General features: G+C 50.9%; 2 protein-coding genes across 2 annotated transcripts in view; both read left to right on the top strand.

Annotated features, from left to right (window-relative positions):
* The window catches only part of LOC117870321 (butyrophilin-like protein 1), a 71,767-nt gene that overhangs the window by 6,132 nt on the left and 47,946 nt on the right, over positions 1 to 17,689 (top strand). Inside the window, exons 2-4 of the mRNA XM_034757423.1 lie at positions 6,610 to 6,700; positions 7,921 to 8,268; positions 10,100 to 10,384. Of these exons, the coding sequence (XP_034613314.1) occupies positions 6,631 to 6,700; positions 7,921 to 8,268; positions 10,100 to 10,384 (703 nt within the window). The 5' untranslated portion in view covers positions 6,610 to 6,630. The remainder of the gene's footprint in view (positions 1 to 6,609; positions 6,701 to 7,920; positions 8,269 to 10,099; positions 10,385 to 17,689) is intronic.
* Positions 1 to 17,689, top strand: part of LOC117870340 (butyrophilin subfamily 3 member A2-like) — a 131,441-nt gene that overhangs the window by 83,322 nt on the left and 30,430 nt on the right. The gene's annotated exons all lie outside the window — the stretch shown is intronic.

Here is a 17,689-nt window from a genome sequence, read left to right as displayed (position 1 = left end):
TGTTTTTAACAAAGTTTTATTCCTTTCTCATTCACTCGTTTCTTGTTTAATGAACCCCAAGATCATTACAGCAGTACTGGGGGGGGGGGCGGATCCCCAAGGTTCTTCGCCCCTGTTACTAGGGTGACCAGATCGCAAGAGTGAAATATCAGGACACATTGGGCGAGCGGGGCGGGAGAAGGGGAGAGGATGACAATGACAGACACAGGTGCACAGAGCCATGAGAGGGGGCCCTAGGAAGCTGCGAGAGGGGTTGTATGGCCTTTGCTGCAGCCCGCGCCACAGGGCAAGGACACCTATTGAATTCAATGAGAATTTTGCATGTGAATTGATGTACCTAGTTCTGAGATTATAAAGCCAGAAGGGATCCGGTGATCACCTGGTCTCACCGCCTGTATAGCACAGACATAGAACTTTCCCAAAATAATTCCTAGAGGATAGCTTTTAGAAAAAGCTTTTAGAAAAACCGCATGACCCTTAGTATATTGTTAATCGTTAATTTCTCTTACCATTGAAAAGATATGCCTTATATCCAGTCTGAATTTGTCTAGCTGCAACTTCCAACCATTGGCTCATGCTCTGCTAGACTGAAGTGCCCATTATTAACTATTTGTTCCCCATGTAGATACTTACAGTCTATAACCAAGTCACTTCTTAACCTTCTTTTTGTTAAGATAATTAGATTGAGGTCCTTGAGTCGATCACTATAAGGCATGTTTTATAATCCTTTAATCAGTCTTGTGACTCTTCTCTGAACACTCTCCAATTTATCAATATCCTTCTTAAATTGTGCACACCAGAACTGGACACAGTATTCCAGCAGTGGTTGCACCAGTGCCAAATACAGAGATAAAATAACCTCTCTACTCCTGCTTGAGATTCCCCTATTTAGACATCTGGTCCCCTATATCTGTATGCATTTCCCCAGTTTTTTTTGTAAAAATCAAAACTGAACTGCCCCAGAAATTCTGGCATGTGGAATCATCATGAAACTTGCATGGCTCCAACCCTGCCGATGAACCTTTAGATCCACTGCACAGACTTCTGCCACTTGAGCTAATGGAGTAAGTGATGGCAGAGGCAGTAGGTTGTCATCCTATATGTGATAGATCAGCTCTATAGGGGGATGAGACAATTTTTTTGCCACTGGGTTTCACAGATACCTGCTGACAGAAGAGGAACTGTGAAACTCAGGAATCCTGGGTCTATCCCAGGCTCCTGAATGGAGTGGTCTCTAGTAGTCAAAGACCCTTCTTCCCCGTCCCCTCCAGTCTATGTCTATCCTATTACTGTCTAACCTGCCCCAGCTCCTCATCCGATTTCAACTGCCCCCCACTACCGCTCTGGATTCCTTGTCCCAGTTTCCTGGTCCTGTCTCACTCTCCTCTCTCCCCACCCCCATCCCTCAGATGGGATGTTCATTCCAGACTGGCAAAATTATACAGCTTCCCAACATTTCAACACTTCCCATTCTAAATTTTCGGTTGCTTAACTATAGGCTAGCTCTGCCTACAACAAAGCATATTCAGAACCTCTGATTAAGGGGATTATAAGTGTAGCAACCTCCATCATAGCTAGTCACCAAAGATTGAACCTGAGTCATCCAGACTTAAAAGCATGAGCTTCTACTACTTGAGTTCAAGATATAACTCCCTTAGCTGGTAGCTATACAGTTATCCTCTAAAAATCCACCAGAGGAGGGCACAAAACACATGTTGGACAGTGAATTACAAAAGTGCCAAATATTATTATTAGACCTGCAATACTTTTCACAATGAACATCAGCAGGGGATAAACTGGGAGTTTAAGAATATTTGGAAAACAATTTTAGAATAACATTCAGTGCTGTGGTTTAAAAGAAAAAAAAACTGTTAAAACTCATAACTTAGCAGTATTCAGTGTTTGAAAAAAAACAACTTTTAGGAGCTATGGGATACAAGTTAAGAATGTTGAAACAGGAAGATGTTATGCTTAGTTACCACTTGGGCAAGGCGGCGTGCTATGGAATACTTGCAAGATTTCACTGTAATGTTTTACAATATATAGCAGCGCAATGCTGATTCCATTGATATTGTTGAGCAATTCATGCTGATTTTATTTCAGCCCACATCTTAATAATTTTGAATACTATAGATCACGATTTTCAGCTCAGTTGGTCTGAACATGCAGAGCTTTAAAACTGCTATACTCTAAACTGTATATTAATTACAATTTTATAAACCTGCATGTCAGAGAACTGTGTGACACTACTACTAGACAGTGGCACAAGGCAATTCAGTGTGAGTCACAGAAATGTAGGACTGGAAGGGACATCAACAGGTATCTAGTCAAACCCCTGCACTGAGGCAGGACTGAGTAATAACAACACTAGACCATCCTTGACAGGTTTGTCTAACCTCTTAAAAAACTCCAATGACTGCTATTCCATAACCTCTCTAGGTAATTTGTCCAGTGCTTAACTACCTTTACAGTTAGGAAGCTTTTCCTAATGTCTAACCTAAATCTCCCTTGCTACAATTTAAGCCCATTGCTTCTTTTTCCTGCATGTCCTGAGTGGGACGGGGGTGAGTCCAGGCAGTGAGATGATCGGGGGGAGAGGAGGGAAGGGACTGTGCGGGAGGCTGTTGGAACAGGGACAGGGACTGAGGGCAGTGGATTGAGGGTGGGGGGCACAAAGGGGACACTGCGGAGGAAGCTGAGGGAACAGGGTCAGGGTGGGGGCTGAGGGCAGTGAGTCGGGTGAGATGATGGGGGGAGGGAAGGGACTGTGGGGGAGGCAGAGGGAACAGGGTCAGGGTGGGGGCTGAGGGCAGTGGATTGAGGGTGGGGGCACAGGGGGGACTGTGGGGGAGGCAGAGGGAACAGGGTCAGGGGACTGAGGGCAGTAGATTGAGTGTGGGGGCACAGGGGACAGTGCGGGGGAGGCTGAGGGAACAGGGTCAGGGTGGGGGCTGAGGGCAGTGGATTGAGGTTGGGGGGCACAGGGGGGACTGCGGGGGAGGCAGAGGGAACAGGGTCAGGGTGGGGCCTGAGGGGAGTGGGTCTGAGGGGAGCCCCCCCAGAGGGACCTGCCAGGGGGCCAGGTGAGCCCAGCAGTGCTTACCTGGAGTGGCTCCCAGGAAGCATCCAGCAGGCAGGTCCCTCCCAGTCCCTCTGGCCCCTTCCTAGGGTTGGGTCGAGGGGAGGGGGGAAGGGGCGGGGGGGGCTCTCTGCCCGGCGACCGCTGCCTGCTGCCGGAGTCTACAGGCCCTGCCCTGCTGCAGCACGCAGGGGAGCGAGACCTCCTTGCTGTCTCCCTGTGTGCCTGGGGCAGGGGCAGGGGCAGGGCTGTGCTCTGCAGGCTCCTGCCGGCCGGGCGGCAGGCCCTGTGGGCTGGTGCCGCCGCACCGGGAGCTCAGCTGCGCGCTGCCCCAGGGCCCAGGGAGGGAAGGTGAGTGGCCCCTCATATAGGGTGACCAGACATCCCGATGAATGTAAAGTCAGGACGCGGGACAAGTCCCCTAAAATCAGGACTGTCCCGATAATATCGGGATGTCTGGTCACCCTACCTGTTACACACAGTCCCTGCTGAGTGGGGTTGGTAGGACCTGCAGAGCAGCAGAACTGGCAGGAAAACTCCTGCTGAGCTGCATGAGGCAGTTCCCCTCTCAGAACTCTGGTCCCCCGACCTAGGGTTGCCAGGTGTCCAGTTTTTGACTGGAACCCCCGTAGGGTGACCAGATGAGGGAAAGAAAATATCAGGACACATGGGGAGGGGGGGTGCCCGACAGCGCAGCAAAAAAAAAAAAAATGGAGTCAGTCCCACTGGCGGAGCAAAAAAACCCAGCACTGCCAGTGGATATCGGGACAAATTGATCGGTCGGGACACGGGACAAACCCTGAAGTATCGGGACGGTCGCGATTTTATCGGGACGTCTGGTCACCCTAAACCCCCGATCTGGTCAGCACTTCCAACCTGGCTGTTAAAAGTCTGGTCGGCAGCAGAGCAGGGGCCCGGAGCTAAGGCTACCTGCCCTGGCTCCGCGCAGCTCCCGGAAGCAGCTGCCAGGTCCCTGCAGCCCCTGCCCTGAGTACCAGCTCTGCAGCTCCCCCTGGCTCGGAATCATGACCAATGGGTGCTGTAGGGAGGTGCCTGCAGGCATGAGGGCAGCGCACGGACAGATCCTCCCTAGACTCCTATGCGCCTAGCGGCCACAAGGACCTGGCGGCCACTTCCTGGGAGCCATGGTAAGTGCCGCCGGGACCCTGCACCCCCAACTCCTAAAATGGGGCTTATAATGCTTAGGTCTTAACCCTGCCCTCAGGAACATCATGTCATTCCCAAGTGACCTTGGATGGGCTCAGAAGGGAGGTCTCTTTGTGGGGAGGGTGTCCGTTGTTATGATCCCAGCACACACAGAGGAGTTGGATATAAACATAAATCCTCTGACTGGAAGGTTGCAGCGGAACATGGCTTAAATGCTTAGAATCCAGAATGATAACGCACAAGGACCCAAATCAGAGAGAGACAAAGCAGGCTGCTCCCTAAAGCTGAGAGTCCGAGGTCACCCTGTCTTGCTCTAGGCTGCTTCTCTGTACAACTGCCTGCTGCTGGACCCAGATCACACACTTCCACACAGGGCCCTCCCCTGCCAGCAGGACCAGGAATACCCCCAGAGCATTTACAGTGACAGTTTACAATTCTAATGCAATTTTTAATGCACCACACATATACGGACAGGCTTTGAAGGAGCTGGAACTGAAACAGAAATAGATTGACAGATGTTGAGTCCAGAAGAACCCATTGTGTCCATCCAGTCTGACCCTGTGTACTGTGACAGACCCAGATCAGTGGGGTACAGGAGTCTGGTAGAGGGCAAATATACTGGTCACTGGATGAGTAGTTTTCTGTTCCCTGAGTGACCAGAGCAGGGGCTGCACTAGAGTAATCAGGAACCTGCTAGAACCAGTTAAGGCAGGCAGGCTAATTAGGACACCTGGAGCCAATTAAGAAGAAGCTGCTAGAATCAATTAAGGTAGGCTAATCAGGGCACCTGGGTTTTAAAAGGAGCTCACTTCAGTTTGTGGTGTGAGTGTGAGGAGCTGGGAGCAAGAGGCGCAAGGAGCTGAGGGTAGGTCTACACTTACCCGATAGTTCGGCGACAAGCAATCGAACTTCTGGGTTCGACTTATCGCGTCTTGTCTGGACGCGATAAGTCGAACCTGGAAGTGCTTGCCGTTGACTCCGGTACTCCTGCTCAGCGAGAGGAGTACGCGAAGTCGACGGGGGAGCCTGCCTGCCGCGTCTGGATGGAGGTAAGTTCGAACTAAGGTACTTCGAACTTCAGCTACATTATTCACGTAGCTGAAGTTGCGTACCTTAGTTCGAATTGGGGGGTTAGTGTAGACCTGCCCTGAGAGTGTGTGCTGCTGGAGGACTGAGGAGCACAAGCGTTATCAGACACCAGGAGGAAGGTCCTGTGGTGAGAATAAGGAAAGTGTTTGGAGGAGGCCATGGGGAAGTAGCCCAGGGAGTTGTAGCTGTCATGCAGCTGTTACAGGAGGCACTATAGACAGTTCCAGTCCACAGGGCCCTGGGTTGGAACCCTGAGTAGAGGGGTTGGAACCCGGAGTAGAGGGTGGGCCCGGGTTCCCCCCAAACCTCCCAATTGACCTGGACTGTGGGTTCTTCCAGAGGGGAAGGTCTCTGGGCTGTTCCCCAACCCACATGGTGAATCTCTGAGGCAAGAAAATCCACCAAAAAGCGCAGGATCCACCAAGATAGAGGAGGAACTTTGTCACAGTACACAGACCAGAGAACTGGGGATAGGATGCCTGAGGCTCTGAGCAGAGCTGAGACGAGCCCTCCTGATCCCCACCGTATATCTTACTGTAATGTCGACTGATGTGATGGTCTCCCATTGACGTCAGGGGAGGAGGAGTAGGTATCTGACAGCGCCCCCGGTGTCTGTGATAGCCACTGCCAGCCCCATCCATGTCACTTGGCATCATCACTTACAGAGGTGGGTGACTTTCGGGCAGGCTGACCTGTAGGAAGGTGCCCAGATGTCACCCAGTGTCCAGGGTGTGAGATGGTCCCCCCTGGGCCTGATACACACAGTACATGAGTCTGTCAGAGCCCCAGCTGCACAGCCTGGCTCTTTAGCTCACGCTGTAGAGCCTCATGCAGTTAGCTGTGGAGAGCTCCGGGTCACACGTCTGCTGTGCTGTCCCAGGTGGAGGCAGGCACAGAGCCAGGCCCCTTCTGCAGCGGGGGACAGCGGTGTGGGTACCACTGGGGTTACATCAGAATTGGCCCTGCTCTGCTGCCGGCTCACCTTGCACAGGAATTGGGGGGGACACCCACACCAATGGATGGTCAGAGACCCGACAAGGGGAGGAAATGGGGGTGGATACCCGGCATGTCCCGGGGGTGGAAATTCCTAGTACCAGGCCTGGGCAGATGGCAGGGAAGCCTGGGAAGGGTGAAATCCTCTCCTGTCCCTGGGGAGCTGCTCTGCCTGGGAGCAGAGTGGGTCGGGTCAGACGATGGATGGGGCATGTTCCCTGCACTGCCGGCCCCTCATGCAGTCTGAGAAGGTGTTAACCATCCCTGCTCTCTCCTTACAGGTCCCTGCCTGGGGTGTTCCCATGGCGACACGGTGGCGGCTCTGTGTGTGCAGCCTGGGGATCCTCCTCCTGGCGCCGTGTTCTCTCTCTGGTAAAAATGTTTGAATCCCAATTATTTCCCTCCCTGTCCCCCATGTACACTGCCCCCTGCAGGGCTGGGGTAGGGGCATCAGAGGCCAATGACAACCCCCCCGCCCCCTCCTCCTCCCACCGAGGCCTCCTCAGTCCTACAGTGTAAAAGGGTAAGGTCCAGGAGGCTGTGGGGTAGGGATAATGTTAGGGTGACCAGGGCATGTCCTAACTCTGGATGGCAGGATTGTTGGATCTTGCAGCAAGTCACACAGTTCCCTTTGCCCTTGAGAGACGCTTCCAGAGCCCCTGACCCTGATCCCTTCCTGTCCTGCCAAAGGCACCATGCTGCTAGACCTGCCCCACTGGGAGCCTGGATTCTCATGCCTGCAAGGCTGAGATCTTCACAGCTGCCTGAGGGATGGGGGTCCCAATTCCCATTAGGATGAATGGGAGCTCATCAAAATCTCCTTGGTGGCTTTGAAAATCTGCCCCTTATGCCTCCCCACCAGTAGCCACACAATGAGTGTCAAGTGCTGCAGCTCAGTAGTAATTGCTCTACACGCCCCATGGTGGGATGGACGAGCCTGGAGACCCTTCAGACACAGCTATTGTGCAGACATAAATCACCCTCAGATGCTTACTTTCCCCCAGACACTGACCACCAAAACGGTGAATCCCCATCTGAGTGAGTTTCTGTTTTGGGTCTATTGAATCCATGGCAGGGACGTGCATTGGCCCAAAGATCCATCAAAGACTCAATACCCTCAGGCCAGGCAGAAGTCTCCTGAGGTGGCCCCTCAGCAGCCATTGTGGGTCTACGTGGATCTGAAACTGGTTCATCAAAGAAGTTGCTTGTAGTGGAAAGAGCTCATAACTGGGTGCCATGTTCATGGTGCTATGACCTGGCAGGTGGCTTCCAGACGGGGCCACCCCTTGCCAACAGAGTGTAGGTAGGGTGCAAGACAGGCACCTTTGGTAGAGTTTCCGGGGGATTGTAGGACAGGATTGGTGGTATGACTGCACTGCCCTGTGTCCAGACTGAGTAACTCAAGTTGAACGACACATGACTCAGCTTTGGGAACCTTCTGCTATGAGCTATGTACGACTGAGGAAATTTTGATTAGCTCAGTAATGCCCCCTCCTCTTTCACTCACTGTGTCTGTAGGGCTGGGACCTGGCTCAGAGATGCCCCCTCCTTTTTCTTGTCACTCACTGTGTTCCTGGGGTTTTCTGTTTCAGAGGAGTTCTCCCTGACTGGCTCCCCGCACCCCGTGGTGGGGGTAGTTGGCCAGGATGTGGTGTTACCCTGCCAGCTCTCACCCCAGGCTGGGCTGCCCAGCATGGACGTGCAGTGGAGGAAAGCTGGACCAGGATTTATCCTGGTTCATGAGTACATGGATGAGGGTACCCAGGACCTGCCGGGGGAGGGTTACCAGACCCGGACAGAGCTGTTCCTGCAGGAGTTCAGCAGCGGGAACGTCTCACTGAAGCTGAAACGGCTCCAGGTGGCAGATGATGGGACATACCATTGCTTCGTGAGGAACCCAGAGTGGACCCTGGAAGCCACCACTGAGCTACAGATTGCAGGTGAGACGGAGCACTAAGGGGTGTACAAGGATGAAATGTTGCCTCAGTAATGATGTCCAGGCTGCTAGAGCTGTTCCAGCTGCTCAGCGTTTCCATTCTTGGAGCTCCAGTGTTATCAGTACTAGCAGATAGTGCAGCCTGCTAATTCAGCAGACCTTGATGTTACTCATAAAGGCACAGTCCTAGTGCCCTTTGTCCGTGGTTACAGGTTCATTAACACATGAGTGCCCAGTGGCCAGGAGTGGCTCAGTCAGCAGTGGGAGTCCCTGCTATTCCCTCGGCCACACAAAGGGTTAAGGTGAGATACCCCAACATTTATAGACTAAGGCAAACAACTAGGATAAACAACTTACATATCACCTTATGTATTTCATGACATCTTTGTTACCTCCCCTTGTTCCTGATATATCAGACAGAACATCTCTATACATTGTTCTGTCAAGCCATCGTATCTTGTGCTAGATTGGGGTGTATCTGTACCAGCCTTCTGGAAAGTATTTACATAAATATCTCGTGCCTAGTACTTCTTGGGAGTGCCTATGTTTTGGCAAGGCTAGCAGCAAATTTGTTAAGTTAATGTACTGGACAGAACTTGGAAGCATCTACTTTAATACAGGGCCTGACTTTGGTTTACATCCTCTGGTTCAGGTCTCAGATCTTGCACCAGGTCCAGAACTCCAGGCTCTCCCTCCACTACAGGGGGGACTGTGTCTGGGCATCCAGAGCTTCCTGTATCCAGGCAGGTGCCCCCATACTGAGCCCAGCATAGCAGCAGGGTCCTGTGCTGCAGGGAGTGACGTGCAGGACTCAGTAGGGGGCGCTCTCCCCTCACACTCAGGACTGACTCTACTGTGGTGCTAGCAGGGTCAGCGTTGCATTAAACAACCTCTTTTCAATGAGATGTAAAGCTACAGTCCTTAGGTCTCATGCTCATTACAGTGCTGTTTGAGGGAGTGGGACCTTTACCTGGATGTTCTGCCCAAATCCCAGGTGAGGTCATAAGTACATTTGGCATCCCTTAAAATTTCCCCTGCAGTTTCCAAGGGCTGGGATATTATTTTTTATTCCCTGGGCACTGACCCCACGTTAAGTGCTGCACAAGGGCAGTGGGAGGGACGGTCTCTGCCCATATAGCTCACTGAGTAACGTAGCCCCAGACAGTATAGTTCAGAAACATCAAGCCCCAAGTGAGGGGCCCTCCTGCGATAATGCAGAGCATTGGGGTTGTTTTAAATCATCTCCCATATTTGGTGGCTTATAGTTCAAAGGCTCCACAGGAGGTGTCTGCTTTTAAGGAGAGATCTAAATGAGGGGAGGGTGGTTGTGTGAAGCACAGAGGGGTGGGGGGGAGAAATCCAAGCACAAGGGGTGGCTTGGCCTGGGGCACTGTTACCAGTGTGGGAGAAGGACACCAGAGGGGACAGTATGTAGAAGGGTGGCACAGGTGGAGTGGGAGCAGAGATGTAGGCGGGGTCACCATCCCTCGCTTCCTGCTCTGTACTGAAGTGTAGTGATCCTGACAGCTCCTGAGCTCCACCCCAAAAGTGGCTGAATTTCAGCAGCAGGTGCAGAGATCCCTGTATAGCAGTTTCACCCTGCACATTCATCAGTGAGATTTCAGGGCTCTATGGAAATGCAAGATGGTATTATTTAATTTCCCCAATCATCAGGATGAAGGGTTCCAGGGAGGCTTTGCATATTAGGGAATGGAGTTATGCAGTCAGTGCTCCCTATACCCAGCGGTATCTGGGGAATCACGTGGTGCTACCAAAGACACGATTTCCTGATACACACACACACACACACACTCTCTCTCTCTCTCTCCCTGCAGCTGTGGCTCCAGTGTTCATTGACGTGCTGGGCCCCCGGGGTCAGGGGATTGGGCTGGCCTGTAGAACCGCAGGCTGGTTCCCCAAACCTGAACTCCAGTGGGTTGGAAAGAACTGGCAGAACCTGGCAATGGAGATTGTGACCAACATGACTCAGGACAGGGAGAACCTGTATAGTGTTGTGAGTCACGTCACTGTCACAGAAGGGGAAGACAATGGAGACATCAGCTGCATAGTGCGGAATGGCCCGCTAGAGACTGAGCGACATTCTGCCATTCACCTCTCAGGTGAGTCCCCACATGCAGAAGGGGTCACCATGGGAGTGGGGGAGGGATGGGGGCAGGGCTGGCTCCAGGCACCAGCCTGGCAAGCAGGTGCTTGGGGCAGCCACTCTGGAGAAGGGCGGCAGGTCCAGCTATTCGGCGGCAATTCGGCCGATGGTCCCTCACTCCCGCTCGGAGCGAAGGACCTCCCGCCGAATTGCCGCCGCAGATCACGATCGCAGGGTGTTTTTTGTTTTGTTTTGTTTGTTTGTTTTTTTTTGGCTACTTGGGGTGGCCAAAACCCTGGAGCCAGCCCTGGATGGGGGGCTGGGTCACTTGGGAATTGCACTCAGCTAGGACCTGTTTCTGGTACTGAGACAGGAAATGTCCTTCTCATCTGATTTGTGAGGCCATAGTGATGGAGGTTTCTGTGATATGGATAAACTGCCTGTCAGGATCTGGGCTGAGTCCTGTGAAATGGGCTGAGGAGATGACACATAAAGTTGATAAAGGTAACTAGGCTGACGTAAGAGATTCAGGGTGGGTCTACACTAGAAATGCTACAGGAGCAACACTGTGGTTTAAGCACTTGCTACAGGGATAGAAGGGGTTCTTCTATGATTGTAGTAAATTCACCTCTCTGGGAGGTGGTGTCTACACTGGAGTTTCACGTCCTCTGCGACGTATTTAAGCGGACGTAACTCTATAGTGTAGACCAGGTGTCAGACTCTGAAAGGGGTTTGACTTAGTGCTGCATGAAACTAATATCAAAATCAATGTAGCCCACATTAAATGGATTAAAAACTGGCTAACTGATAGCTCTCAGAGTAATTGTAGTGGGGAATCATCCTCCAATAGGGATATTTCTAGTAGTGTCCCACTGGGACCTATTCTGAGCTAATGCTATTCAATAGCTTTATCAATGAGCTGGAAAGAAATATTAAATCATTGCTGGTAAAATTTGCGGATGACCCAAACATTGGTGGACAGGTAAATAATGATGGTGACAGGTTGGTACTACAGACTGAGGTGGATTGCTTGGTAAGGGGGGATTCACCCTAACAACATGCTGTCACAGATCCACAGCACCGGTGCCATAGCCCCAGCTTTAGAATAGTCTCTGGGAGGACCTTTCATTGTGACAGACCCTCTAGGGGTCCTACTTCTCCCCCAGGGAAAACCACCTGGCTTCACCACCTCCTTAGATTCAACCCCTGGGCCTTCAGCACCCCTGTTTCCCACTGAGAGCTCTGTTCAGCAAGTCCCACAGAGACGAAACCCCTAAAGGAGACTGGTACAATCTTGGGGAGCAATGCATCTCTTCTGTCAGAATTTGTAGTGACACTCAGCCAGTGTTGTAAAACAGAGTTTATTAGTCGATTGATGCACATAGAATATCAGGGTTGGAAGGGATCTCAGGAGGTCATCTAGTCCACCCCCCTGCTCAAAGAAGGACCAATTCCCAACTAAATCATCCCAGCCAGGGCTTTGTCAAGCCTGACCTTAAAAGCCTCTAAGGAAAGAGAATCCACCACCTCCCTAGGTAACACATTCCAGTGCTTCACCTCTCTCCTAGTGAAAAAGGTTTTCCTAATATCCAACCTAAACCTCCCCCACTGCAACTTGAGACCATTACTCCAGCGCAGGACGTCCTTGGCTAGCACAGAGAAAAAAAAGTTACAGCATTGTCCATCCTGGACAGCACAGAGCCCAACGCCCTGCCCTCTGACCTCTCTGTCCCATTTCAGGTGTGCCCCAGCTGCTTCCTGCAGCCCACATTTAGCTTCCACCTCACACACCCCAGTCCTTTGTTCCCCAGTGGGGCAAACACTGCTTGGCTTCCTGCCGAGAGGTGGGCCAGCCATGGTCATTGGTTACTAGGTATCAAAGTCCCAGTGACTTGGATTTGCCATTGTCTTCTCAGATGCTCCACTGATATCAGGCCTTTCTCCCCACTAATTAACAATACAGCATGAAGGGGAGGCACACATAGACTTCATAAAAATATTACAAAAATTCCCACTTTCTCACACATTCATTTCAACATGGCCAAATGCAAGGTGTAACAGGGTACACACTCTGCCCCTCTGGGTTTGACTCCTTGGCCCCTCTCCTCCATGAATCAGGGTCACTTCAGTCTGGTGCAACACCCATGTTCTTTATTCGTGGTCAGTTTCCCATCACCAATTTCCAACTATATACAGGCTTTACAACTGTTTGGCTTACCACAGGCCTGGCCAGCAAGACTAGGAGGCTCCTAGTCCCTCTGAGCCTGACCTCCCGCTCTTAGTCTCTGTCCCCCGCTTTCTCACTTCCTTCCAGCCTTAGAACTCCTGCTAATGAGGCTGGCAGGTGCAGTCAGTTACCAGGCAAACATAGCGCAGTTCACCCATCCCCAATCCATTTTCCCTGATTGGGGCTGGAGTGGCAGGAGCTGATTAAGAGCTTCTCCAGCAGTGCCCTGCCACATACCTCCACACTTAAGCAACCGCCAGGTGGTGCTTGACCTGGCCCCGTCTCCCTCTGTCTGGGAGGTTGCTCTGGGGGAGCCCACCACTTCCCACTGGGTGATCCCTGGGATCCTTCTTGCAGGATTTGTCTATCCCCCCACCCACAGAAGGCAAACTGGGTAGGGGGCAGACTGCCCCACAGGTCTGCTGGTACCCAGAGGTCCTCACACTGGTCACATCCTAGCGATTGTCCTCCCAGCTACTCCCCCTTTCTGTCCAGCAGAAACAGGTCTGGACATCGTCCTGTCTGCCTGGGGCCTCAGGTTCAGTTACCCGGCCCAGGGGGCTCTGACTCTCCCTGGGGGCTTCCCCTTAGAGTTCTCGGGCCTCCTTCCCTGGCTGTCCTATACAGGGGCACTCCTTTGGCCCTTCTCCACCATCTTCATTCTGGCTTTGTTGTCTAGGGTTTGGCTCTCCTGTCCTCTGGGGACCTGGGTCCTCCCCCTCACTGGGACTGAGGGGCGTAGAGATTGTGATGGGATGGATCACAGAAACTGCCTTGGGAACTGCCAACCAATGTGCCAAGACTACTTCTGCTCCTGCTGGGAATCTAGCACCCTGTCTTGTTGAGCCAGACACGCCAGTCTGCTCCAACACAGACCCAGAGTCTGAACCACATGTCCCAAAGCTGCAGACTTAACTGAAAGCAACTTGCAGAAGTGTTCCTGTCTTTAACACTCAGATGCCCAACTCCCAATGGGGTCTCAACCCCAAATAAATCCATTTAACCCTGTATAAAGTTTATGTAGGGTAAACTCATAAATTGTTCGCCCTCTATAACACTGATAGAGAGAGATGCACAGCTGTTTGCTCCTCCCCCCAGGTATTAATACATACTGTGGGTTAATTAATAACTAAAAAGTGATGTTATTAAATACAGAAAGTAGGATTTAAGTGGATCCAAGTAGTAACAGACAGAACAAAGTGAATTACCAAGTAAAATAAAATAAAACACGCAAATCTAAGCTTATTACAGTAATAAAACTGAATACAGAGAGAACCTCACCAGTTCCAGTAAGCTTCCTTTTACAGACTAGTCTCCTGCTAGTCTGGGTCCAGCAATAACTCACACCCCCTGTAGTTACTGTCCTTTGTTCCAGTTTCTTTCAGGTATCCTTGGGGGTGGAGAGGCTATCTCTTTAGCCATCTGAAGACAAAATGGAGGGGTCTCCAACGGGTTTAAGTAGACTTTCTCTTGTGGGTGGAGACCCCCTCCTCACTCCTATGCAAATCCAGCTCCAAGATGGAGTTTTGGAGTCATATGGGCAAGTCATCCTCCCCCCAGCCAAGAATTTGTCGTCCCGACAAATCACACTCCCTATTATACCAACTCACTGGTTCCCTCCAAAGGGCCTCAGAAAGCCCACTTTAGCTTCCACAAGCCTGGGTGCTAAATGTATTGGCTCCTCACTAGTCACCCCAGGTGCATCATAAGTTAACCATTTTACTGGTCTTATTACCTTGTCTTGTCTATTGAGAATATCTGTTGCCGTGGTAGGGGGGACATCCTCTTGAGCAACAGATGGAGAGGTTTCCTCTGAGGGTCCCTCGGCTACTGGCATAGGCCCCTGCATTTCTAGTTCTAACAGTGGAGGGTCCAAGGTGCCCAGGACATCCTCCACCTGTATATCTCCACTGTCCAATAATCGGTGTATTGCATCACATGGGGGTCCCACCAGCGGCACAGGAGTGTCAGAAATGGTCCGAAATATTTCCGCGGTGGGGTTTAGGGCGGAGGAGGGGGAGCTCTCTTTTGGTTCAGTTGATCGAGGCTGAAATCTTGTCTCCATTCCAAGATATACCATGGTTGTGTCTTCCTCTTCAGACTCACTCTCGGATGTGCTGCATAGGGGTAGGTTAGCTGCAGGGGGCCGGCTGTCCATATTGGATGGTGGCTTTGGTCTAGCACCTTTGTTCTGCCCGGTTGCCCTGTTGTGGCCCATCTCATAAGGGGTGCCTACCAATTCCCCCACAGGGAGCAAAAGGTTTCTGTGCACTGTCTTTGTCTGCCCTGGACCCTCTTCAGGTTTGATCTTGTAGACCGGCAGGTCTCCCACCTTTTCCATCACCAAGTAAGGTATTGCCTTCCATCTGTCAGCTATCTTGTATTTGCCAGCAATACCCAAATTTCGCAGCAGGATTCTGTCCCCAAGCTGGAGCTCCTGCAAACATACCCTAGCATCATATCGATGTTTGTTGCGATCTGCGTTCTTCCAAGCCGCAGATGTAGCTAAGTAATAAACATCCCATAGCTTTTCTCTTAGTCATACATATTGCTGATGAGTTTCATAGCAATCTCCATCCTCTGATACACCAAAGCACAGGTCTATGGGTAATCTTGGTTCTCACACAAACATCAAGAGCTTTGGGGTGACTCCCGTAGCATCGTTCTTTGTGGCGTTGTAGGCATGCACCAGAAATGCAACATGTTGGCTCCAGGTTGCCTTCTGTTCTGGTCGCAAAGTCCCTAATGTATCTAATAAGGTTCGGTTGAACCTCTCTGGCTGAGGATTACCTTGCGGGTGATAAGGCGTTGTCCTAGACTTCTTAATTCCTGCTATCATCAGCACCTCCTTCAGAAGATGGCTCTCAAAGTCCTGCCCCGATCCGAGTGTATCCGGGCTGGGAATCCATAAACTGAGAAATATTTTTCCCACAGTACTCAAGCGACAGTTGTAGCCCTCTGATCACGTGTGGGATATGCCTGCACATACCACGTAAAATGGTTAGTCACTACTAGAATGTTCCCAACATTCCTCTTGTCTACTTCTAAAGACAAGAAATCAATGCATACCAGCTCCAAAAGTTTATTGCTGGTGATGTTCTTGAGAGATGCAGCTCTTGTGGGCAGAGTTTTCCTTTGAACACATCGAGTGCAGGTCTCACATTTCCTGCGAACATCTTCAGCCATCCGGGGCCAATAGAACCTACTACGAATGAGTTCCAGGGTCCTCTCCATCCCTAAATGTCCAAAGTCATCATGCAAGGCCCTCATGGCCAGGGCTCTGAACTCTTTTGGCAGCACTAGTTGTGCTCGTTGCTTTTGTAAAGGGTCCGGGGTCATTCGGTGTAGCACTCCCTGAATCAGTTTTAGTTTGGTCCATTCTCTCAATAGTAGTTTACCCTCTGGGTTAGATGCGGTAACCGCAGCTGGGCTTTGCCCCTCCCTTTTGGCAAGTAGTGTATCACGAATGTCAATATCTTGCAGCTGGGCTTCTTGCCAGTCAGCCGCATTGAGCATGGGCAAGGGAGATTGGTTCAATGCAATATAGTTCACTGAAACTTAAGGCATGCATTCAGGGGGCAGGCCCAAAGCTTCTGCAACACATCCATGAAGGCTCTCATGGGTCTCTGGCTCTCGGCGACTCACACTGCAAATAGCTCTCACTCCATCCTTGGGTATCACAGCAACTTCCGGTGCCTACAGATGCCTGGACAATGCATCTGCATCTACGTTGCTTCTCCCTGATCGGTACTGAATGCTGAAGTCATAGCTAGCCAAAGCGGCCACTCATCTTTGCCCTGTAACATCCAGCTTAGCACTCGTTAACACATAAGTCAGTGGGTTGTTGTCTGTCCACACCTGGAACTGAGCACCATACAAGTAGTCTCGAAATTTCTCAGTGATGGCCCATTTCAAGGCCAAGAACTCCAGTTTGTGGGTGGGATAGCGAGTTTCACTATCAGACAGTCCTCAGCTGGCAAAGGCTACAGGTTTACATTTGCCTTCCACTTCCTGGTACAGGACTGCTCCCAAAGCCTCCAAACTGGCATCAGTATGCAGGATAAGCGGCTTGCTTGGGTCAGCAAAGAGTAGGACCAGAACATTAGTTAGGCAAGTAATGATTTCTCGAAAAGCCCTTTCACATCTCTCATCCCACCGTGGCCCAAATGGTTCGAAGGGGCCATAGTGTTTCTGCACAGGAGGCTTTGGGGACCTCCCCTTATTCTTGGTCTTAGATTTGTTCTTGCTGGACTGGTATCCCTGGTAAGATCATTCAGGGGTTTACAATTGTAGCATAGTTTTTCACAAATCTGCAGTAGTAGCCACTAAACCCAAGAAAGGTCTTGAGTTCTCTGTAGTTACTTGGACATAGCCATATAGTGAGTGCTTCTATTTTATCGGGATCAGTACTCACACCCTCTTGGGACACGATGTGACCCACATACTTCACTGAGGTCCTGCAGAACTGGCATTTGTCAATTGAAAGATTCAAACCATAATCCTCCAACCTATCAAGAACTTTAAGAAGTCTTTCTTCATGCTCCTCCAAGGTTTTTCCAAACACAATCGGGTCATCCAAATAAACTAACACTTGCAGTAAATTCATATCTCCCACAACTTTCTCCATAAGACATTGAAATTGTAGATACACTAGAGGGTAGGGATCGGATACAGAGGGACCTAGACAAATTAGAGGACTGGGCCAAAAGAAACCTGATGAGGTTCAACAAGGACAAGTGCAGAGTCCTGCACTTAGGATGGAAAAATCCCATGCACTGCTACAGACTAGGGACCGAATGGCTAGGTAGCAGTTCTGCAGAAAAGGACCTAGGGGTCACAGTGGATGAGAAGCTGGATATGAGTCAACAGTGTGCTCTTGTTGCCAAGAAGGATAATGGCATTTTGGGCTGTATAAGTTGGGGCATTGGCAGCAGATCGAGGAACGTGATCGATCCCCTTTATTCGACCTTGGTGAGGCCTCATCTGGAGTACTGTGTCCAGTTTTGGGCCCCACACTACAAGAAGGATGTGGAAAAATCGGAAAGAGTCCAGCAGAGGGCAACAAAAATTATTAGGGAGCTGGAACACATGACT

This window comes from Trachemys scripta, unplaced genomic scaffold, assembly GCF_013100865.1.
Source record: "Trachemys scripta elegans isolate TJP31775 unplaced genomic scaffold, CAS_Tse_1.0 scaffold_26, whole genome shotgun sequence".
NCBI classification, from domain to species: Eukaryota; Metazoa; Chordata; order Testudines; family Emydidae; genus Trachemys; species Trachemys scripta.
The sequence above is the reverse complement of the archived record's forward strand: the minus strand, read 5'-3'. Positions and strand labels throughout refer to the sequence as shown.